Raw genomic sequence first — 25,492 nt, forward strand, 5'->3', positions numbered from 1 at the left:
GAGGAGCCATACTTCTTCAAAAATGGCGAAAGAGCAACCGTTACGGTCAATGGTCTGCTATAGGCAATTGTGCATGTGGTTCAAACAGGATGGGGCCACATGCCATACAGCTCGTGAACACTTGCTTTATTGCGTGAAAAGTTCGATGGCCGTTTCATTTCAAGCCTTAGCGACTTTAATTGGCTATCGAGGTTGTGTGATTTAACACCATTGGGGCTTATGCAAAAGGACGACATCCGTAACATTATGGCCGAGATAGAGCTCGAAATGTGTGAATCATCGAAAATTGGCATATGTAAATCGTGAGCTGCAAGATGGCCTGGGGAGGTCATTTGAATGATATTGTGTTTCATGTGTAATTGTATTGATATATTCGATAAAAGTTGACGATGTGTGATATATTAAAAAAACAAATTCTTATCAGAATTTGGATAGGCCTTTATTACACATTCACTGCTGACCAGTTAATTAGTTACCACATTTAATTATCATGCTAATAGTATCTGATGGCCATCTAATGGGAACGTGCCAGTCGCGTTTTCAGCACTAAATGAGTTACAATGCCCACATAAAAGACAGTTTGGCAAATATGTACTATTATGCTTCAAACAGTACTCACTAGCATTGATGTTAGCCATATTGGGGATGGCTTCCTTGGGCGCTGGCGACGTGACATTTGCATCTTGCGGCACATCACCCTTCCCGAGCTGCGTCCACTCTGATGTTGTCTCTGATAACTGCGGCACGGGCGTGTTCTGCACAACAGAAGGCAGAGACGACGTAAGCGTTGCATGTCGCTCCAAAGAACTTTGCGATAAAACATTTGATGACCCGTTTCCGTGAGGCTGGTGGCAGAGTGTTCCTGACCCTATAATAAAAAAATACTTGTTAATATTGTTATTCATAATATTGCTGCTAGGCTTTATATTCCAGATGGAATTTTCAGTTCCTAATTTTAAAGATTTCACGTTGGGCTTACCAGTATTCTGATGTAGATCCATCAAACTAGAAGAATCTGGAAGTACGCTGTCCAAGTCCCTAGAAGATTCTTTTCCCGGGCAGCATGATGGAAGAACGAGCGTCACTTCCACTTGGGGAATGATGCAACCGACTGTCATACTCCTAAAAATGAAAATAAAACATTACGTAAGGGGCTGTTTTTATTTTATATTAAAACCATGTATCCAGGGCAATTGGGTATTACATATGCATATTCATGCAGGTAATATGCGTTCATTGCAGGGCAAAGACCTACTGGTCAGACCATCCTGCGACTACCCACTTTCCAACATTACAAATATCATTATCGTTAAATATTTTTCGCCTGACTGTCCTTTGCAAGATTTTTGATGGATGATTCATGGTATTTATAACACTTGTCTCAGTAGGTACAAAATATATACCTAATACCTACGTATGTATTTTTCATTCCATCATTAATTTAATATATGATACCAATAGAACATATAAATTTACAAAATGAGGAAGTAATTTCGGTAACCATTTTTACAAGTATTGGTCGTTAACTCTACAGTCAAGTCTATTACAGGAAGTGGAAGAAGGAAAACAGATGATTTAATTCAATTGAATTTAGATATAAAAAGTACATAATATTAATCTACAAGAACAAGAACAATCTACCGAGCATGTTGAAAAGAGCCCAATTAAAAAAAATATTTAACAACATCCAAAGTCCACTAGTTTAAGTGTAATATATCAATATTCATCAAGAGATATAATAAAATCACACATGCCTACTCTGGATTCAAATACACATATTAATTGAAAGACAGGTACATATATGAATAAATTGTTCATTCGGTGGGATTTCAAAACAGAACCTACTGCGCGTTAGTTTTATACCCTACCAATTAGCCAGAAAGACTTCAGAAGTCGCAGTAAAATGGCTTACCTTGCTCTGGCCTTGGGTCCCGCCACCCTGGCAGCATCGAGTGCCAAGAACGCGGCCAGTTCCGTAAGCCTCTCGGCCAATCGGAGTATCATCAGATATTGGTAATGATTAAGCTGCACCGACACAAGTTGACTGCACTGCGCAACTATCTGCATGTCCGCCTCCCCTTGTATTGTCAACTCTGTAGAATAAATATTCAAAAAATCCTGATTATAATATTAGTCAGTTAACTATTATATTAATATGGCAATAGTAAAAATAAGAAAAACACATTGTAAAAATAATAAGACGAATAACAAGTTAACTAAACTGGATGTAACACACGAGAAGAGTTAATAATATGATTTTACACAACGTAAATCTAATAGTTTAGAAAACTAAGTAAGTTTTTTGTCAATTTCATAATTCATAATTTGAGTTTTAATTCTAAGCTTCTGTTGTATAAATTCTGAATCATTAAGTGATTATAAAAATTTACCTTCTTCCAATTGCTGTTGCGGAGTTTTCTCATTTTTACCCTTGTTGAGTCTGTTTGGAATGCCGTTTTCTGCAATGTTATTGTTATACGAGGGCGTCTTTGACGGTCCGTTAGTTTGCTCCGGTTTGCTATCCATGTTCATATATACCTGAAAGAGAAACCAGGTAAAATATCTACATTAAATATACACGTTTACCCTAATACATAATATGCATTAAGGTAAATGAAACGCGCATTCAATATCGGAAATTTTTTATAACATTTAAGGGAATTTGTATTTCATGCGTTTTACGGGCTGACCGTCAACCGAAATGACCTTCAAAGCCATGATAACTGGCTTTCCCATGTCTAGCTTATTAATCTGTCCTTTGGCTATGATGATGCAATTGTTAAAAAGACTAAAAATAATAAAACTACCAATTAGATAATGAATTATTTGTGTAAATTCAGAGAATTTATAATTTTCATTTTTGTAAAATCCTACGTCCTACGCAGTTGACAGTTTAGTCTCTTGGCAGCAAGCTAGGAGACCATAGAGTGAGAGGGATTCGTGGAATGTAATTATTGAATCAAAGTACTGTAAAGAATATTTTACCCAAAGAGTGACAGGCACGGCATCCAGGAGAGGAGTAGGACGATGAGGTGCCGCTCTGGCTCCGCAGAAGTCAGCCCAGACGGGCTCTAAACGAGCACACCACACTATCCGGGGACCACCCCACAATGCACGGGATCGCAGAGCATCTTTGCCCACCGGAAGCGGACCTCTGTCTTCTCCTGAAAACATTGATCACTTGAGAACTGTATCATGTGTAATTTCTTCACATTAAATATTTTTTATATCAATTTCAAGCCATCTGTTTAGTATAAGATTGAGAGACATTAAGTTTGCGAAAACACGTTAATAATTACGTGGAATTTTTTTAATTTTTGTAATCAGAGGACATGATAAAAGCTATGATTTCAGGGTAAATAAGAGATAATCACATTGGAAATATATTATCGTAGTTTTGAAATTGCTGTAACTTATATTTAAAATATGCCACATCACCGTGAGATTTGACAGTGTTGACACAAAACAAAATATGGTCAGGGAGGCGCGCGAGAGAAAGCAATGCAATAGGGTTTATTTAAATATGTACCGACAGTCGACAACAGCAACCAGAACAATAATCAGTTTAGCCCAGCTTACTTCCGGCGCATGAGAAGAAATCGCATCTGTGCATATTCATGGTTAAATGGTTCCATTATAGAAGTTCATTGATTTTGCTCTTGTATTAAATATAAATAAAATCTTAATATTGTGTGCTATTTACAGTTTGAAATAATATAACTTGACTTAAGATAAATTGCCTTGACACGTTATCATAACCATTCACAGTATGTAGGCATGCCCAAGACAAAGTCAATAGTATAATGTCGTGGATATTCATATATTATATGATAGCATTTCCTGACTCACCAGCAGCATGTTTAAGCATGGTATCCGTGCAACAGGCTGGTGAAAGGAGTGAAGAGACCGCACATGCCGATAAACAGGTGGCCAAGTCTCCTCCGGCCTCACTCTTGTTGGTGATGGTCGCTCGGGAGACCTGAGCCTGGAGATATTTTGGACGGTCCCTTTGAGCCGGATGGTCTTTACCACCATCCACAATTACCTATCACATCAACAGAAATATACCTATTACAAAAATATTTTTGAAAAAATATTAGTACGGAACGGGACTCAAACCCGGATCCATTGGATTATGGCTAATGTGCTTTACCAATTAAATCATCCGTGCCATATTTAACCACAACAAAAGAATGAAATTTGTATGAGTGGACCCTGGCTGACTAACAATTCTACGCGCAACTAGTGAGGGACTTTTTATTTTTAATATTTTCATCTAGTTATTATCAAGGGGTTGAACCAAAAAAAAACCTGTTACACATTTATCACAGCACATTACCTTTTGGGTTCAGATATTCTGGCTTTACAGTGAATTCAGGTAACAGGTTGAATATATACCACTATTACATTTAATGAGTTTTACGTTTGATATGACAAAATAATATGTAGTCGTAAAACAAAATGAAGTCAAAGATGGCTTACCCTAGGCATGATGGCCTCGACAATGACATCCACATAAGCAAGGTCCGATTCTCCCGCCATGCCGGCTGCTTGTGTAGCCTGAACGCAGCTCAGGAGATTCAACACGAAGGAATTGCACCACAGACAACTGGCCAAATCGAATGTCACTCTCACAGGATTAACTTGGACATACAGCTTTGGGGACGGAACTAAAAATGACAAAGGAGTTACAGCCAAGGCCTGAACAAAAGCGAACCATAAGAGTGAGTGAGAAAGCATTCGGCACGCTTATATCTTCGCAATATGCGTTAGAGTAAGATAGAATATCTACGGCTGAATTAAATATTTTATGGACACATCTCCGGTAAATATTGATTTGAATGACTACATTCATTTAAAAACTGCGAGCATTTGTTGTTGAAAATTATTGTTTTTGTGTTAAATACAACGTTAGTGGTAATTATTTTTAGTTAATTTAGTAGAAAATATGGTTAACTATGTTGTGTTTAAGTTTAGTACCCGTACTGAAAAGCAAAATGATGGTATAACGTTTTATAGTTAAGTTAATGATAATAAAATTGAGGTTCTACTGTGCGTCATACCCAAGAAACACGGCTTCATTTTACCGAACAATAACCACCCTCTTTATATTATTATTCTGAGGTTACAGCACTTTGGATATAGGACATTTGAATATAGGAGATTTTCATTTGCAAAACATCTTACTAAGCAATGCAATCCAAATTATAGAAGAAATAATAAATCAATTGAAAGATTTTCTTCTTTCAAGTGGAAACTGAAAAATGGTTATTACATGTTATCAACATCGAGTTGTTTTTATTTTACTTTGTTTATCATTAACACACTGTCAACATTTTATTCATGGAGTAAATGAAAACTCCGCCATTTATGTTAGTGTTAATCTGTGTGTTGCTCATCGAATCAAGCTTCGGTATAGTCACGATACTGAATCTCAATTCGATATAACTATAAAAGATTTCAAACTATGCACATTTCTATTTTTGGGAAAAATCTATATTTTTTTAACAAAACAATGAATTATTATTAAAAAATCTCTTTATGACCTTCAAATGAAATTAAAACAACATCTTAATAATAATTATATCCATAAAATACTATGTAGTATGTGCTTATAAAAGGAGCCTGTTCAACAAAAGCAAGTTTTTATCATGGTTTTGTAAGTTTATCTTTGAATTTACCTTTGAAGATACCTTCCTTCTACATAAAATACTTTAAATGGTAAATTATAATTTTTATATTTATTAAATTGCACACTTTATATTCTGTCACTAGATATGTACTGCTAGTATAACTACCGTAATAATGCATATCGCCATAGTTTTAAAATTAGCTTGGGTTACAAAAAACATTTACCTGGAAATTGGATATCGCCAGGATAGTAGAAGTGGGTAAATTCAACATGCAGTGCTCTCACTTCATCAGGTAACGTAAATCGTTCTCTATCGCCGCAGATAAATGCTTTTGGGGCTTCCTTACGATCTCCTGTAGTTACCTGAATCAACAATGATAGGCGGGGATAGATTAGCATGGTTATTGTTGTATGCAAATGTTTTAATAGAATTATGCTAGAAACACATAATCATCACGTCACGTGAGCTCATGTGCTATAATCATCAAAAAAATCTACAACAATATTGTGTCAATTACCTGTCATTTGCAGTTCTCTTTCAAACCACTAAAATAAAAAATACATGATATCACGTGATTCAAAAATGTGTACAGGAAATAAAAAACATTCTATCACGCGTCAGATTGGTGATGTGGCGTGATACATGTGAGTCGACCTTAGTGTACAGAATTGCTGACACTTTTCGTTTTTGGCTTAAAATGTGTTATAGGATCGGATCATCTGTCCGATAACATTTTAAATAACGAATAAAACAACATTACATGTTATTTTCTTGTGGCGTGAGTTTACCGTAAGCTCATGTGACATTATGATAATGTGTGTCTGGCATTATAGTTGTTATATTCATACCTTATAGAGCGTGTAGTCTTCCAGCCTTAGAATAATACACGTAGTCATCAGTTTGGCCAACTGTGATAAAACAAATTTTCTTGCTGGTGAGTTTCCAGCATCTGAAACAGGCGAATAGAATATACATACAATGAATTCGGTTATGACAAGGGGAACCGGACCGCCCCTTATGTAAATTTTGGTGAGCAGAACAAAATTTATATTTTGTATATTGGCAGATTGAAATTTATATTTTGTATATTGGCAGATTGAAATTTAAAGATGGTGGCTTGTTTATAATTGCCTTTTTTGTTTACACTTTTCGATTGAATAGAATACCAAACTTTTGAAGTATCCAACTGTTTTACACAATAGGAAACAAGAGCCCTCATTAAAAGAGACATGCAGAAACTTAAGTAACACAGTATAGTATGGAAAGGTGAATGTTGGGCAAAACGTGTAAGGAAAAAAAGAAGTTATAAAATGAGTGAATAAACAAGGGTATACGATGTAGTAGAGTTTGCTGAAAACTTTAAATGGAAATGGAATCCCAAAATGCTAAACCTTTTCAAAAGATAGACCTAAATTTTACTGGATCAACGAGATAGTTACACGCAGGATCAAGAGAAATATAATCAGCTTGTAGAGGCTTTCATCCAGCAGTGGATTGATTCAGACAATGACGATAATGAAATTAAAGGTAACGATTAAGCTGTGCCTAAAGACATTTCGACGACTACAAGTGGTGATGGAGTGTCAATAAGATGCTTACGAGCTGGCGTTGTGGCATTAGGCGGTGGAGAAGTGGGCGGAGTCCCCAGTGACGAAGGATCTTGCGGATAGTCGCCCGTCTCTTCGCTACTTGACATTCTCTACAAAATAAAATAAAAATGTGATTCTCACTATGTAACTTGTGATAAGAGACTATGAAATTAATAATACTAATCAATCTCTACACACTAAATCCACATTTTTGAGTTGTGAACAAGTCATTAAACTTACTGTATGCATTGCATTGTACACAAATGGAGCAGTTATAGCCGTTGACAGATTCATATAAAAGATTCAAAGGAAAAGTTTATGTACGAGGGTGGGTCAATAAGTCCTTAGAAAAGCCGACAGGTGGCGCGACTAGTACTGTAAGCGGTTTGTTTTCATGCAGCGGCACTACCGATTCAGTATGCTGCGAAGTTTCAATCAGATTGGTCGGGTTGTTGTTTTTTATTTTCGTACATTTAAAAAAAAAATTTGCTTGTTTACAAAAATGGAGAAAATTGAGTTTAGAGCTGTTATTAAACATTTTAATATAAAAGGGTTAACAGCAAAGGAAATAAAAAATGAGTTGGATTTAGTTCACGGCATATCTGCTCCTTCACTTGCAACTATTTATAACTGGTTAAATGAATTTAAACGTGGTCGTACATCAACAAAGGATGAACCACGCTCAGGACGTCCTGTAGAGGTGACTACACCAGAAATGATCAATAAAATCCACGATATGGTGTTAAGTGACCGAAGATTAAAGTTGAGTGAGATAATTGAGGTTACAGGGATCTCAAAAGGTAGCGTCATTTCTATTTTACATGACAAATTGGGCATGAAAAAAGTTTCTGCAAGATGGCTGCCGCGTTTGCTCACAGTCGACAATAAACGCAATAGGGTGGTGGCCTCTAAAGCCCTGTTGTCGCTCATGCAACGCAATCCGGATGAATTTTTTTGTCGCTTTGTGACTGTAGATGAAACATGGATACACCACTATACTCCCGAGACGAAAGAACAGTCAAAGCAGTGGATTGCGAAGACAAAACATGTCCAAAGAAGACGAAAACCGTAAAATCAGCTGGTAAGGTTATGGCTACTGTATTTTGGGATGCACGTGAAATTATTTTCGTTGACTATTTGGAAAAAGGAAAAACAATAACAGGGGATTATTATGCATTTTTATTGGACCAGCTAAAAAACGAAATTGAAGAAAAACGGCCTCATTTAAACAGGAAAAAAATCCTCTTTCATCAGGACAATGCCCGTGTTCACACATGTTTACGATCAATGGCTAAAATTGAAGAATTGAAGTTCGAATTGGTCGACCACCCACCGTATTCGCCAGATTTAGCCCCCAGTGACTTTTTCCTTTTTCCAAACTTAAAAAAATGGCTAAGTGGACGTTTTTTTTCAAATGAAGAAGTCATCGATCGGACAAATGCTTATTTTGAGGACCTTCCGAAAACTTATTTTTCTGACGGTTTAAAAAAAATTGAGAAACGTCTAACCAAGTGTATTGAGCTCCAAGGAGATTATGTTGAGAAATAAAAAAAAAATACAAAAATAAAAACTGTTTTAATGCTTTTTTCTAAGGAATTATTGACCCACCCTCGTATATACAAAAAAAGGAATTGTGCAAGCTAATTTGCATAATATATTGTTATACATTATCAAAAGTGCCAAGTGTATTTATTCTATTATAATATTCTATTATAACATAATATTATCATTAATGGCATTATCACTATTAGCGAAGTGATTATAACATTGTCTGCGCATTAAATCTTTCACTCTTGCTAGCCGCTCAGAAGCATGATGCACAGCGTTGCCAACAGCATTTTTCTTACCTGATCTAGCATTTTTAAATAGTCATCTAGCTTGGCAAATTCTGAATTGCTGAACTGGCATTAAATCTACCGTTTTTTCGAAATTGAAAACAGCTTACAACTTTTCATAAAAAAGGTATAATATTATACCAGATTTTCTTAAAAATCAACATTTTTTGAAGTTATTATCTTACCAATAAGATATAATATTATTATATAATTTTGTGCTGTCATTAATGTTTAGTCCATAGATACCTATGGCTTATTTATTAGTTGTGAACTTACGAAAAAATAAATAATTCATCTTCAGTCTTTGTTCATGTAAAAACAATATGACTGAATTTTTTTGAAATGCTAGTTTCTAGACTTTTTTTTAATTTTGAGAAAATCTGGCATTTTTTTCTGCCATATCTGACATATTATTATGATTCGACAGTTGGCAACACTGATAATGCATACAACTTTATTGCTAATATAGGTATACGTGGTATTGCTATTTAAGCTTCATACAATATGGTGTATTTTTGGGCATGCACAAAACAAAGAGAAGCATTACGTGGACTCGACAGCATATACCGGCTATATAAAAATTGATATTTTTTTCTTTAATATTAAATAGCATAATATTAGCTCATTCCGATGACTTTTAAAAAAATGATGTTATGTACAGGTGACTCCCGTTCATCGCGACCCCGGCGAATGCGGATTCGTTATATCGCTATCTTTTTTTAAAACTGGAAATTGTGGAAAGGGGAAACTATCCACCAAATTTAATTTTTAATGTGGATGAGACGGGACTTTATTGGAAACGAATGCCAACACGTACGTTTATTTCCATAGAGGAGAAGACTACTTCTGGATTTAAAGCATCCAAGGATCGTCAATCTCTTCTTCTCTCAACTCATTGAAGAAACTGATGGAGGTAATAGAGATGCCATGCGGGTTTGGTGGAAACAATTTAATATTATGAAAGCTATCAGAAACATCGACGAAGAGTGGAATGAAGTCACCCAGTCGTGTATGAAGGGTGTTTGGAAAAAGGTTGTTCAGTGAAAGATTAGTGTTATAGCCATATCCGGAGGCATCGAAGGTGTTGATGTAGATGATATTCAGACTTTGTTAAAATCACGCGGCGAACCTTTAACTAATGAGCTGCAGGAAATGGACTGCCATACGTCCCTAGAAAATGATGTCTCCGAACCTGTTCCCGTGCGAAAGTTAAGTGTTAAAACCAATGAAAAGGCCCTATCTCTTCACAATCAATGCATGGAGTTGTTAGAAGAGAACGACGAAGATTACGAGCGAGTGAGTGCTGTGAACATGGCTGTAATGAATTTCTTGACAGTATGTAATCGCAAATTTTACACAATAAACGTAGAGAGGCCAAACAAAGGAATCCCCCATCGCGAATTTTCGCTTATCGCCACCATGTCCAGAACGTATCCCCTGCGATGAACGGGGGGTTACCTGTATTTATTAATTGGTCTGATGGATATATTTAATAAATGAATATCGTTCGAATAATTTAGAAATTTGCTACGCTACATCCACAGCATCTATAAGATCGCACGCCACTGATATTATACACATTATTACTTACGTGTGCTTGAGGTTCTAAAAGAGATAGAAGACTGCCTCGGAAATTCGTTAAGGCCTGCCGTAACCATTGAGTATGAGGCCCAGCCGATTCCCTATATAAAAAAAATAAATACAATATAATTATTAAAATTTATCCGGAAAAATGACGGCAGATTGTGCAATTGGTCCAATGATATCACAATAACACAATTATTCACGACATAGCCATATGCATAGTTATGATTTCGTTTTTATATCTGGAGATGCATATAATATATGCATATTATGCACAAAAATATTCTTCTTTGACCGATGTCAGTTTGGTCATACATGCAATTAGCTTCACAAAACTTTATAAAGGGAGCATCATAATTAGTCGTAGTTAATTAATTGTAATATAATATGTAAAATTAGAAATAAATTGGAATTTGTATACGCTATACAGGTAACCCCGCATTTATCGTGACACTTGTTTTGATGTGTTACATATCGTCGGTCCCTATTAAAAAAGTTGGATCTGAAATTTTGTCATTTTCGGATTATTACGTAAAAGTTATTTAAACACTTTAAACATTTATACCACAATCACAGTTTTTTTTGTTTGTTTGAAAAATTTCGAGATACTCAAGTTAAAAATGACGGATCTACCGAGAGTGTCCGAATAACAATGTCGGTTCTTACCAACCGACATTATTGGCTGGGCGTGGGTGAGCAAGATGCGTCGGATCTGACAGTTGCTGCTATGTTCACCGGGCAGACGGATGTTTTTATAAACGTTTAGATAGCAATAGGTCACAAAGGATATTTGATGAAACATCTTTGATTGCTTGTACTGAAAAATAGCATTTTGCAGATCCGACTTTTTTAATAGGGACCGACGATATGTGCCACAAATCGTCATAATGAATGGAATTACGCACACATGATCTTTTTTGTTTGCTCACATATAATAAAGTTACAAACGCCAATAAAACAAAACTATGGCGATAAAGCAGGGCAAATTAGATACTTTTTAGCAACACGCAACAAAATGAGTGTTATGTTTTCAGTTTATTGCAAAGTTATATTACATTAATTGTTTTATGTATAATGTTTATTAACCCGATCGCCGCGGATGGGACATATGTTGTTTTTTACATAAGCTCTGATACTGGGCGGATGTCGCAACTGTTGATATCGAAAATTGAAATGTCGGTAAAGTAGGAAATACTTCACGCATAATATTGATTTTTGTATTGAAAGATGCTCTGATTCGTGTTCGTATCGCCATATCAATAACTTTGTCAAAAATATGTTGTTTTAATTTCATAAACATCGATTTTTCGAACCCCCTCGATCTATTGAGATTCGCCGGTACGATTGCATCAGTTCAAATCTACGCGGTATTTTTCGCGGCTGCGCAGTAGGTATACAAAATATATTTCATTCGAGTTGAGTGTGCGCCGAGTATTTACCGTGTAAAGTTGAATTCACCGCGATTTTTACATCATGTGCGGGAATACGAAAAAGACAACCAAAAAACGAAAAGAAATTTGTTCTTATATTCTTAAAATGTACTTGAACTTGTGTTCTGGATTATGTCATTTATTACTCATGTGTCTCCCCAATTGTTTCAAAGTCATAAATCGAGCTCATTATTGAAAGTCGTAAATATTTAGTAAAGATGCGTCCACACGGAATGAAAAAATATATATTAAGGTAAAGGCACTAATGGTTGACAGTGCACTAATGGTTGACACTTTTGAAATATATTAATTAAAATAAGAAAACCTGTGCGTGTATCCATTCGAAAATAGCTTTAAAACATGTACAGTGTAAATTTTGTGATGAACCAGTCAAAACTCATTTCTTTGCGAGCCAAACCATTAAAATGGCGAATATTTTTTAAAGAGTGTGACAGAGTGAGTACGTATTTCAAATTTTCTTACCAAATCCGTTAAGAATGCTGTAGGTACTCTTCCAGGTAAGAAATTATTACATAATATGTTTTTATTTCAGATTTTTAGTATCTTACATGTAATAATATATGTTAGAGTGTAGACTAGATTTGAATAGGTTTCGTGACAATATATTTAAATTTATGTCTGAAATTGATGGGTGTCAATTATTGGACCACAAAATAAAGAAAACCTAATAGTTGACAGGGTATGTCAATTATTAGTGAACACATCAAAGTTGCAATAAGAGTGATTTTTCAACAATTTCGGCATACACATACATTCAGTTTTGATTCCATATAAGAAAGTATATTTTTCGTCCATCCTCTCCAATAGTAGACACATGTCAACTACTAGGTAAATTCAATGTCAACTTTTGGTTCCGCAAAACACGAAGCGACTGCCTCAAGAAAAATGCCACCTATAAAACGACAAAATGTTTCAATACTCTTAAGGCTATACCTCAGTTGAGGCATGGTCTAAAAAGATCGTGGCTAGGCGATGCGCAGATTGCGGGTCGCGGGTGCAAATGACGCATGCCGACCGAAATATAATTTGTCATATAAATCCAACATGCGTCCATTTAATGTTCTGTTTATTGTTCTATCAGTAACAATAATAATATATTCATTGACATGTTTTCTTTTTAAAATGGGTAACGTTTTAAGTTATCTTTACACGATTTAAGAATTAATACCCCCGTCGCCATCACGAAACAAAATTACGTATTGACATCTCGACGTTCTCTCTCAGACTGCCAGCGAGTCCAAAATTTCATCGCGCCTATAGTTGAAAATTATTTGCCGTTTCACTGAAGTATCGCCTAAAGCGTCAATTACATTGAGCTTCTTTATGAGCTGTTTGTTGGCGAATTTATAATCTGCCCGTAAAGTCGCCCAGTGTAATTATCGAACAAGCTAACATGTTCGATGATTACAACATGTTCGATGATTACACTGGGCACTTACAGGCAGATTATAAATTCGCCAACAAACAGCTCGTAAAGAAGTTCAATGTAATTGACGCTTTAAGCAGCTATGGAGGCAGCTATACATGATGAGGCAAAGCCTTCCAACTACAACAGCTACAAAATGTGCCTAGAATTACACTGTTATATAAAGTTAAATCTCATGTGTAGCATTAAATGAGAACAAGTTCATACATATCTGAAGATGGAAGAAAATAGAAGCAGTGCTGGTAACATTGACCAATCTTTACGAGCAACTGCAAATCCAAAAAAATGTATTTTAGAAGGGAAAAGAGATATCATAAATATGTCTGCGTTGTCCAAAAGGCATTTGATAAAAATGATATCATGGTAATGATTTGTTTTGACAATGCAAAAACGAGTCACCGGTTGATGGTTAATTTGTATGTAGGTACCAGAAAAGGTAAGGAGAAAATATTTAGGTAGGTACATGTAAATTATACCAAAATATTCCATGTCAACTATTGGTGTCTAAAGGTGTCAATTATTAGTGATTCATCTTTTTTGCCATGTCAAGCATTAGTGATAAAAGATAGGATACAAAAATGTTTTATTAAAAAGTGTGTTTGATTATTCCTTATTTTCTCTCATTATAATATAATCGGTAAGGGTTTTGTGCAGTGATTAAGATATCTGGTTTTTAAATATATGAAGAAATGTGTATTCTATATTAAAAAAAACATGATTTTTTTCTTAATGTGTCAACCATTAGTGCCTTTACCTTATTATATTTTAGAGGATTGCAAGTTTTACCAATAAATTACGAATTACTATGAAGGAATATATAAAACGTATAAATTTTTGATAAAAAAACACACACGGGTATACAATATAATATAAAATATAAATCATGGAATATAGACTTTTCAACTATATTACATATTATCTTCGCGTACAATTTAATGCTTGTAAATTTTTAAAACCTTACCCAAAAAAAGTTTTTATAGCACTTGGAAAAATTTACGCAATTTAAAAAATAAATATTGTTTTTTTTACAAAACATAAAATGACAATCACTAACATAACACAATGCTCAATAAAACTGAAAAGTAATCTACAAAATCCAAGTTTCACTAAAAAAAAAATAACAAAAAAATTATTATAATATTTTCAACCAGTGTGGACTCACCTTTAACGCTTAAATTAGAATGGCCCATAAAACATGTAAAATGCTGACACAGTCTATGCCACGAAATAAAACTGGGGACTAACATCCAATTTTAATGGATTTGTCATCAATAAAACTTACACTAATTAACAATAATTCATAAGTCACGAATAAAAGCTATTATTTTCAATAATTTTTATGGCATTTTTAAGTGTTTTTAACCGGATAAGTGCCACCAGCGTCCTAGCACGCTTTTCTATTCCGAGAACAGAGGGCCAGCCATGCAAAATGCGCGTGCAAAGACGCTTCACTTGAAACGCAATATATCGGCCGAGGCAATGTTTTGAATAATTCAATTGCATTGCCCATACAACGACATCTCTTAGGATCATGGTGTAATACTTACATTTGTAATTTTCTATATTATCATCAACGAAACATCAATTTTAAACAAACCTTTCTTTGGTTACCGAAACGCGTCGCTAGCAGGGTTGTGCCACGGATCCGATATTTATCAAATTACTCGCCGGGATTCCCGTTTACTTATAGTAGATGCAATCGAAATTATGGTTCGCTTATGCATACGAGAAACGGGGAATACTGTGATTCCTGAATATACACAACTACACAATAGCAGTGACACATCTTCGAAAATATGCCAGTTGAATATTCGAAGTCGTATTTGACGTACCTAATTCGGTTTCGCGGCTGAAATATTTTCACTTTATAATTCATTTCAGTAATTTACGGGTACGATTTTGTAATTTTTAAACCTTCGTAATCTGTGTTGTGTGTCGTAATTGTATATTTTATAAGATATTAGTGTCGGGACTTATTTTATTCGCATAGTGTTTAACTTATTTGACTTTTTGTGTTATATCTTTTTATAATAAGTCAAGTTTCTGGGATATTTGAACTTTTTTACATATAAACCTTTTGATCTTCTTTCTAATCAAAATGGAAGGAACACAAAGTTCATCAGAAAATGCCGAACAGGTCGAAGATTTGATGTACAGGGTTGGCATAACTGTTGAATCGGATGATAGTGATTTTGATGTCGATTTGGATGAAGAGGAACAAGATCCCAGTGCATATGAAGCTGCACAAATTGATGAATCTGTACCGGCTGATGAATCTGTTCCAGTTTTCGAATGGGAAACCGATGATTTTGTCCCCAAAATAAATTCATTTGATAGCTCGAGGTCAGGAGCGGACATAGAAAATGTTGATAGCAGAGAATCGGAGTTTTTCAAGCTGTTCATAACCAGCACGCTTATGAATTTCGTTTCCATGGAAACCAATAAACAATACCAATACGTCAAAAATCACTGCAATGAGTTGAGTTGGAGATTGAAACAATGGGTAGACGTAACAGTAGGGGAATTGTACCTCTTTTTGGCAATATGTCTTTTGATGGCCTGTAATTCGAGAAATAAAATACAAGATCACTGGTCTACAGATATTTTACTATTTTCTCCGATTTACTCAGATACGATGCCCCGCAATAGATTTCAAATCATTCTTCGCATGCTCCACTTTTGTGACAATACGCAACAAATAAGTGGGGACAAGATTTTCAAAATTAGATTCCTAGTGGACTATTTCAAAAAAAAGTTTGCGGAGTGCATGTATCCTTACATGAATGTGTGCATCGATGAAAGTTTGCTACTTTTCAAAGGCAATTTGTCATTTCGCCAGTATATCCCATCAAAAGCAAGCCGTTTTGGCATTAAATTTTTTGTGATATGTGACTGTGCCACCGGATATGTACTGAATTTTATTGTGTACACTGGAAAAACCACCGAATATGTAACACACATGCACATGGGTATTTCAGGAAGTGTAGTCTTGACTCTCATGGAACCATATTTGGACAGGGGACATACCCTGTACGTAGACAATTGGTATACTAGCCCAATTTTGTTCCAAAAACTACATGACCGGAAAACGAATGCTTGCGGCACTGTAAGGAGAAACCGAAAGGGATTGCCAAAGCATACGGAGAAATTGAAAAAAGGAGAAATGAAAGCTTACCACACAGACACTATTTCGGCACAAATCTGGAAAGATAAAAGGGAAGTGTCCATGCTGAGGACTCTTCATCCTGCCCAGCTCACCGACACAGGCAAAAGAACGTATCGGAATGAACCGATAATAAAACCGGAATGTGTCCAAGATTACAATAAAAATATGGGTGCAGTTGACAAATCAGACATGGTTTTGTCAAGTGTACACTCGACGCGCAAAACAATGAGGTGGTACAAAAAAATGTTCTTCCATCTAATCGACCTCTCACTGTTGAACAGCCATATACTGTTTTGTCAAAAAACTGGAAAACGTGTACCGTTGGCACAATTTCAATTAGAGGTCATTCGACAATTAATTAACGAATACAAACGTGTTGTGCCTTCCAAATCTTCAGTTAGGAAAAGACATTCAGAATTGCCATCGCGTCTCACAGAGAGGCATTTTATGGCAAAATCACCTCCAAGTGCTAAAAAAGTCAAAACAATGGCAAGATGTGTGGTGTGTTTATCCAGGAAACTTCGAAGAGAATCAAGGTATGAGTGCAAACAGTGCAAAGTGGCTCTCTGCGTTGAACCTTGTTTTGAGACATACCACACGGTAGAAGACTATTAATTTTTTTTTGAATTCGTTATATTTTTATTTGGTTTTAAGACTAAAGTAGCACATTGTAGAATTACTTCTCATACATTATCACGTTCTCATCTTTACTGTGTAAGTGTTGTGACAACCCTGACGTTTTGTGAAACATTAATTGTGATTTATTTGGATAAATAACGGCGTAAATGGACACATCGTGTATTAATTTGGTAAGTCTATATGATATAGTATTAATATAAAGCCAAAAAAAGTATATTTACTAAGGTTTATGTTTTCAAAGAAAATCGCGGCCCTCCGTATATGGCCATACAAATACCTCTTGGCAGAGAACAGGTTAACACGAGTAAAATAAAATTAGTCAGTGATTAATTGTCTTCATCGGCGCACTTGTTTTGAAGTCGAGTGGTATGTCATCGAAAATGGCAACAGAGTTTATCGGAACAAAGCAATACAGTAGTTTTGTTAAAGTAAACACAGCTAAATTCAACACTTCATTATGTGTTTTAGTGTGGCACTTGGATCCTTATGTATCTAGGCATGATAACAGTTGTAGCCACAATTTTTAACTGCCGTATTTATTATAATACAGCGAAGAATAACATTTCGAAAAACCGACCGCGGACAGTACATCTTTTGTATGGAAACTTTACGCGCCGATCGGGTTAATAAACTGTTTAGATAATCAAATCTCCCCATCCCCCGTTGCCGATCGCGACTGTGTCCAAAACGTATCCCCCACGATCAACAATAGGGGGGCCGGGTTACCTGTACTTTTGATAATAAAATAAAACAGGAATGCCTCAAAACCATTTTCAATCAGAATATATAAGGCAAATTTGATTTAAAACTTACAATGAGCTATCCAACAAGAAAAATTCACCTGTATCCGGGCCAGTGATTTCTGTCAGACGATGCCAAATGATACGGATAATAATCAAATTGCAATTTCTGTAAAGATACTTGAAGAGCAGCGCCGGCAGCTAATGAAGGATGAGATGATCTCCCCGCTGGAAACAAAAAGAGCATTCATTCAAGTGACATAAATACACCGCCACATAATTCTTTGATCAATAGCACAGAATTCTGATTTTAGAACAGATCCTAATTTGCATGTTGGTTTCCTCAAACAATGATATCTCATTCAGGTGAAGCAACCATCAGGAAAAATTAAATTTTGGAAATTTGGTTCTGAACGGGTGCGAGATATGGAGACTTGCGGAGAAAAATAGGCCATTCCAGTACAACTCACTTACTTAGGTTGTTGCTATCGACCATTCAAGCCCATGCCCGACTGCACTACTGTACCAGCGCATTTATTCTATACACAAGACTGCTATCGGCACCTATCAAGGGTAATTTTTTATATGTTTGTATCGAAGTATTATAATTGTTAGAATAAGTTAGCCGTCTAAACAGTCAAAACAGTCTATCTCGCTCTAAAATTTAGCACAGCCAAGAGAGGTGCTGTTAAAACATAGCACTTATTGTAACAATTACAAGTAGTAGACGTTGATTCCCAAGTAGGTACTTTACAGCTGTTTGTAAAAAAATGTTTCCTAAGTATCTTTTCTTCCTGAATACTCTTAAGTACTTGGTCTTCTCAACGATTAACCTTCAGATTCATTCACCATTCAAGTTTTCAAAAACAAAACTGTGTGTCAGTACATTAAGTTACTCAATAACTATTACATCACAAAGTCGACAAGTTTCAGTAGTGCCAAGTTTGTGTGTGCGATGCAGCTTAGAATTGTTGTAAACATGATAACACTTACGTCCTGGGTCATCGCAGAGATGCAAGTCTATTCTCTGTGATAAGAAGTGATATGAGGTCTCGGTGACATCGTGTCGGGCAAATAACTTCAGCAGAGGATCAGTAGGGCGTGCCTTTGATGCCACCCCGGCTCGACCGGCCTGTGATACTGCTGCCAGATATTCCGGTAATGTCTGAAGATTTCAACAAACAAAATAGCTTTTAGTTTTATGGATTTTTTAACTATTGGATTAATTTGTAAGTTAAACATCTTCATAGTATTGATTTTGATATTGGTTACAATTTACAATTTCTCTCTACATAGTCCTGCAACTATGTAATATCGGGGATTCACTGTAGTTAAGATTGAAAGAACATGATACGAGGGTGGGTCAATAATTCCTTAGAAAAAAGCATTAAAACAGTTTTTATTTTTGTATTTTTTTTTTATTTCTCAACATAATCTCCTTGGAGCTCAATACACTTGGTTAGACGTTTCTCAATTTTTTTTAAACCGTCAGAAAAATAAGTTTTCGGAAGGTCCTCAAAATAAGCATTTGTCCGATCGATGACTTCTTCATTTGAAAAAAAACGTTGTCCACTTAGCCATTTTTTTAAGTTTGGGAAAAGGAAAAAGTCACTGGGGGCTAAATCTGGCGAATACGGTGGGTGGTCGACCAATTCGAACTTCAATTCTTCAATTTTAGCCATTGATCGTAAACATGTGTGAACACGGGCATTGTCCTGATGAAAGAGGATTTTTTTCCTGTTTAAAAGAGGCCGTTTTTCTTCAATTTCGTTTTTTAGCTGGTCCAATAAAGATGCATAATAATCCCCTGTTATTGTTTTTCCTTTTTCCAAATAGTCAACGAAAATAATTCCACGTGCATCCCAAAATACAGTAGCCATAACCTTACCAGCTGATTTTACGGTTTTCGCCTTCTTTGGACATGGTTCGCCTTTCGCAATCCACTGCTTTGACTGTTCTTTCGTCTCGGGAGTATAGTGGTGTATCCATGTTTCATCTACAGTCACAAAGCGACGAAAAAATTCATCCGGATTGCGTTGCATGAGCGACAACAGGGCTTTAGAGGCCACCACCCTATTGCGTTTATTGTCGACTGTGAGCAAACGCGGCACCCATCTTGCAGAAACTTTTTTCATGCACAATTTGTCATGTAAAATAGAAATGACGCTACCTTTTGAGATCCCTGTAACCTCAATTATCTCACTCAACTTTAATCTTCGGTCACTTAACACCATATCGTGGATTTTATTGATCATTTCTGGTGTAGTCACCTCTACAGGACGTCCTGAGCATGGTTCATCCTTTGTTGATGTACGACCACGTTTAAATTCATTTAACCAGTTATAAATAGTTGCAAGTGAAGGAGCAGATATGCTGTGAACTAAATCCAACTCATTTTTTATTTCCTTTGCTGTTAACCCTTTTATATTAAAATGTTTAATAACAGCTCTAAACTCAATTTTCTCCATTTTTGTAAACAAGCAAATTTTTTTTTTAAATGTACGAAAATAAAAAACAACAACCCGACCAATCTGATTGAAACTTCGCAGCATACTGAATCGGTAGTGCCGCTGCATGAAAACAAACCGCTTACAGTACTAGTCGCGCCACCTGTCGGCTTTTCTAAGGACTTATTGACCCACCCTCGTATATACGTAATTTGAAAACATCTCACACACTAGAAAACATATTTTGTAGAAAAAATACGACACCTAACAGGACTTGAACGTGTATCTGCTGGATTCGTGCCAGAATGCTTTTCCAATTAAGCTACGGGAATCTTATTAAATCACGACAATTTTAACTAGTACTTCTTACATGAAATGGTTATCGAATTGCGTTACAATGTTGGCTATCGGTTTTAGTATATTAAATTAAGGTACGTATCAATTAATTCCTCAATTACTAACCGACATCGCGGATCACTCCATTATGTATTTAGTTTTTATAACGTACTTATACTTGCTAATAATTTTAATAAACTATTTCTTTTATTCGACGAAGATTTCATATTTTTTTCTACAAAAGTGATTTTTTCTAGTGTGTATATGCATGAGATGTTTTCAAATTAAGTATATTCTGTATAATAGAATGTTACATTCTGAAATCTTGTATCTTATTCGTTGAATTAAATAGTTTATTAGAACATGATATAAATAGATACAATTTGTCAACGCAATACCGTGTTTTTTAGCTTATAAAAATGGGTATAAAATTGTAATTTGAACATATGAAATTCAGTGGAAATTTACATTTGAAACATAAAAATATCATTTCCTGCATATGTATTAAATTGGTATTGGTATTTTATTTATTTACTTACTTTTATAATCACATGATGTTAATGGCTTGACTGAATAATTTGTAAAACAAAAATTCAACAATATCTCGTAGTTCAGCTAGAAGCTGATCATTCATGGTCAATTTTATTGCATGACATAACCAATATTTAAAGTGCCAATTTTCAAAATAGCCATTATACTTTCCGATCAATATCGGGAGAAAAACATCAGTCATTAAAAAATAAAATTACCTCAAGTTTCCTCTGTGCCTTTTCCCTAGTGACTTGCGATGTGGCGCCCCTGACGAGGGTGGCGAGTGAGTCCGCGAAAGCCAAAGCGGCCCCCAACTGCCGGTCCGTGAGCACCCACAGTGCTTCCTCCAGGATTAAAACTAAGCGCGAGCCCACTACAAAGCAATCTGTAATACATACAATAATTAAATTATTTGACTGAATACATATATACCAGATTATTTTTACTTAAAACTTATAATTTTGAAATGCAATACAAAAGTCATATTTCAAAAAATTAAATATTGAATCCCACTAGGTCAAAATATTTTTGAGGTTTTTTCAAAACAATGTGTTTTTACATACGAGGGTGGGTCAATAAGTCCTTAGAAAAGCCAACAGGTGGCGCGACTAGTACTGTAAGCGGTTTGTTTTCATGCAGCGGCACTACCGATTCAGTATGCTGCGAAGTTTCAATCAGATTGGTCGGGTTGTTGTGTGTTTCTCGTACACTTAAAAAAAAAATTTTGCTTGTTTACAAAAATGGAGAAAATTGAGTTTAGAGCTGTTATTAAACATTTTAATATAAAAGGGTTAACAGCAAAGGAAATAAAAAATGAGTTGGATTTAGTTCACGGCATATCTGCTCCTTCACTTGCAACTATTTATAACTGGTTAAATGAATTTAAACGTGGTCGTACATCAACAAAGGATGAACCACGCTCAGGACGTCCTGTAGAGGTGACTACACCAGAAATGATCAATAAAATCCACGATATGGTGTTAAGTGACCGAAGATTAAAGTTGAGTGAGATAATTGAGGTTACAGGGATCTCAAAAGGTAGCGTCATTTCTATTTTACATGACAAATTGGGCATGAAAAATATTTCTGCAAGATGGGTGCCGCGTTTGCTCACAGTCGACAATAAACGCAATAGGGTGGTGGCCTCTAAAGCCCTGTTGTCGCTCATGCAACGCAATCCGGATGAATTTTTTCGTCGCTTTGTGACTGTAGATGAAACATGGATACACCACTATACTCCCGAGACGAAAGAACAGTCAAAGCAGTGGATTGCGAAGGCAAACCATGACCAAAGAAGGCGAAAACCGTGAAATCAGCTGGTAAGGTTATGGCTACTGTATTTTGGGATGCACGTGAAATTATTTTCGTTGACTATTTGGAAAAAGGAAAAACAATAACAGGGGATTATTATGCATCTTTATTGGACCAGCTAAAAAACAAAATTGAAGAAAAACGGCCTCATTTAAACACGAAAAAAATCCTCTTTCATCAGGACAATGCCCGTGTTCACACATGTTTACGATCAATGGCTAAAATTGAAGAATTGAAGTTCAAATTGGTCGACCACCCACCGTATTCGCCAGATTTAACCCCCAGTGACTTTTTCCTTTTCCCAAACTTAAAAAAATGGCTAAGTGGACAACGTTTTTTTTCAAATGAAGAAGTCATCGATCGGACAAATGCTTATTTTGAGGACCTTCCGAAAACTTATTTTTCTGACGGTTTAAAAAAAAAATGAGAAACGTCTAACCAAGTGTATTGAGCTCCAAGGAGATTATGTTGAGAAATAAAAAAAAAATACAAAAATAAAAACTGTTTTAATGCTTTTTTCTAAGGAATTATTGACCCACCCTCGTATTATAATACAATTTCGGTTCTTCCAAAGAGCTTGGAATATAAACCAGAGGGAGTCTTATAAACTTTAGAACACGAAATATGAGTTAAACTAATTTGAATACTCCATTTATTAGTTCCCAACATCAATATCAAGAGGTGAATATCATTGTCGAATGTGTTATCCAATATAACAAAAGAGATTCTCATGAAATTGTGCTATTAAAACACTCAGTGGCATTGGTAGATTGAACAAAATTAAGATTTGTGAACGGATATGTTGATGGCCACCGTATTTCTTTCGACTTTTCGATAAAAATGACATTACAATAATTATGGAATCGTCTGTTCGAATGAATCTAAACTAAAGCCTAGTCTAGACCGACATACGTTACTGAAATACTGTTTAACATGAAGTATAGAAGTATTTTGAATGATTTTATAAGTTTTTTTGTATTCCGCTACGGTTGGAAAACGTGTGCAAACGTGTGATTAAACATTTCAGCTGCCAACATTATATTTTATAGACTTCCAATTGCAAAACATAAAATTTAACTTTGAGTTAGTATTCAGCACCATAAAGTACATGTCTAAACGGACAATCAATCAAATCAGATGATAATTATGGAAAAATTACAATTTTGGTCGCCATTTTGTTTTATTCATCTGTCAAAATTGGACCTATGCATAAAACCCGTGCGAATTCTTTGCTTAGTTTTTCGGCTAATGTAAAATTATATATAAGATTGATGAACCTGATAGTCTCTTCTTGATTGTGATACGGCAATGTGCTTGATTGGTCAGAAGCCTCAGCGGGGGAAGGCCGCCCCCTTCTTTGACTGCTCGTGCTTCTATCCTGGCTGATTGCCAAGCTACTTCCTAAAGGACATCACACATATTATTCATTACATACTATGGTATTATCGTAAACTTCACACCATAGAAAACTAAAATATGACTCTACACGACTCTCATCAGGCACATCCAGACCCATGAATCGAAGTGATGGGCATTGTCAAAAACAGATGAGAACGTTGGGACATATATAAAACAAGAAATTGAGAACGATCTTAGGACACAATGTGAAAATGGTACGAGGCAAGGAAGGTATAACTGTAGCTGAAATTACATAACTAACTTAATTTATAGATGGCGTCAGGAGTTCTCAAAGTTTAAGTTAGTAATATCATTTTATAAAAAAATTATAACTCCTGATGCCATCTATAAATTTAATCATGTTAGTAATGTCATTTATTACCTTATTTAAATTACAAAGATGGTAGCCCATTTTTTTACAGAATTGAAGGACCTAAATAGCATAGCTATCTGCAATATGGTCACTTTGGTCGGTACCTTTATTGGTTAAAAACACTCAACCGGAAAGTAAAAGATATATGTTCAAATGCCACTCGGTCCAAGATTTTTTCTAGGTATGTTTTTGAGGGTGTTTAAAATTATACATATAAAAGAATGTTACATTTTTAAGTCCTATATAAATTCAGTCTCGAATATTAAATAATTTAATTAAATATTACCTTAAATATAAGAAGCTGTGAGGTCTGAGGATCCTTTAACCGCGTGAGACGAAGATCACCTCGTTGCCACTGTGGAGTTCTGGACTCCACTACAATCTGTGACATCTAACAATGGAAAAGAATACAAATTATTGTTAGAAAGTGCGATTAGAAAATAAAAGAAGAAGAATTAGAGCAATTGAGGGTGTTGGTCGGTAATCTCCATATTCTGCCAGTTTGAAATAATCTCAAAGAACCGTCAAACACATTTGACTTTTGATTGATTTGATTTGAGAATATTTGAGTCACCTAGAGCAGTGCTCCGCAACCTTTTCTCACCCACGGTGCACCAAAGGTCTTCCCAGAATTCCGCGGCACACCACACGTAAAACAATTTATACACCAAAACATGGACCCCACATCCTGAAGGGGGACCCCATGCCAGGATTTTTGGCGGCCCCCAGTTACATTCCCAAATGGTCCCCATTTGGGGATGTCTCTGTGGATCTGGAGCAGCCCAAATCGGTATCAAGCCGACAAATAGTAAGGGTTGATCACGAAAATAAATAATAATACAGCCGGCAATGCTGTAAATCGCGGCCATTTAAAAAGTATCTGCAACATCGCCATTGTAGACCGCTTTCACCGGAATAGGTCGCTGAAAGCGCTGTCGAAATCGGCGCTTCTCGCTGAGAGCGAAATATAAAATGGCGGACAGAACGCTGCAGACAGCCAAACAGTAAACATTATTAACTCGCACTACGCATA

At 35.7% G+C, this 25,492-nt stretch overlaps 1 protein-coding gene across 2 annotated transcripts in view; it reads right to left on the bottom strand.

Annotated features, from left to right (window-relative positions):
• Positions 1-25,492, bottom strand: part of LOC147078163 (bridge-like lipid transfer protein family member 3B) — a 62,233-nt gene that overhangs the window by 19,710 nt on the left and 17,031 nt on the right. For both annotated transcript variants that reach the window (XM_085961277.1, XM_085961278.1), the window contains exons 4-19: positions 24,746-24,850; positions 23,966-24,089; positions 21,596-21,762; positions 19,057-19,228; positions 18,165-18,291; positions 10,649-10,739; positions 7,233-7,332; positions 6,482-6,582; positions 5,857-5,995; positions 4,483-4,670; positions 3,850-4,045; positions 2,986-3,164; positions 2,391-2,538; positions 1,913-2,093; positions 980-1,122; positions 620-868 (exon numbers count right to left, since the gene is read on the bottom strand). In XM_085961277.1, the coding sequence (XP_085817403.1) occupies positions 620-868; positions 980-1,122; positions 1,913-2,093; positions 2,391-2,538; positions 2,986-3,164; positions 3,850-4,045; positions 4,483-4,670; positions 5,857-5,995; positions 6,482-6,582; positions 7,233-7,332; positions 10,649-10,739; positions 18,165-18,291; positions 19,057-19,228; positions 21,596-21,762; positions 23,966-24,089; positions 24,746-24,850 (2,410 nt within the window). The remainder of the gene's footprint in view (positions 1-619; positions 869-979; positions 1,123-1,912; positions 2,094-2,390; positions 2,539-2,985; positions 3,165-3,849; positions 4,046-4,482; positions 4,671-5,856; positions 5,996-6,481; positions 6,583-7,232; positions 7,333-10,648; positions 10,740-18,164; positions 18,292-19,056; positions 19,229-21,595; positions 21,763-23,965; positions 24,090-24,745; positions 24,851-25,492) is intronic.

Source organism: Rhyacophila brunnea, unplaced genomic scaffold (genome assembly GCF_057557595.1).
Source record: "Rhyacophila brunnea isolate RB1 unplaced genomic scaffold, BYU_Rbru_1.0 scaffold_12, whole genome shotgun sequence".
In the NCBI taxonomy this organism is placed as follows: Eukaryota; Metazoa; Arthropoda; class Insecta; order Trichoptera; family Rhyacophilidae; genus Rhyacophila; species Rhyacophila brunnea.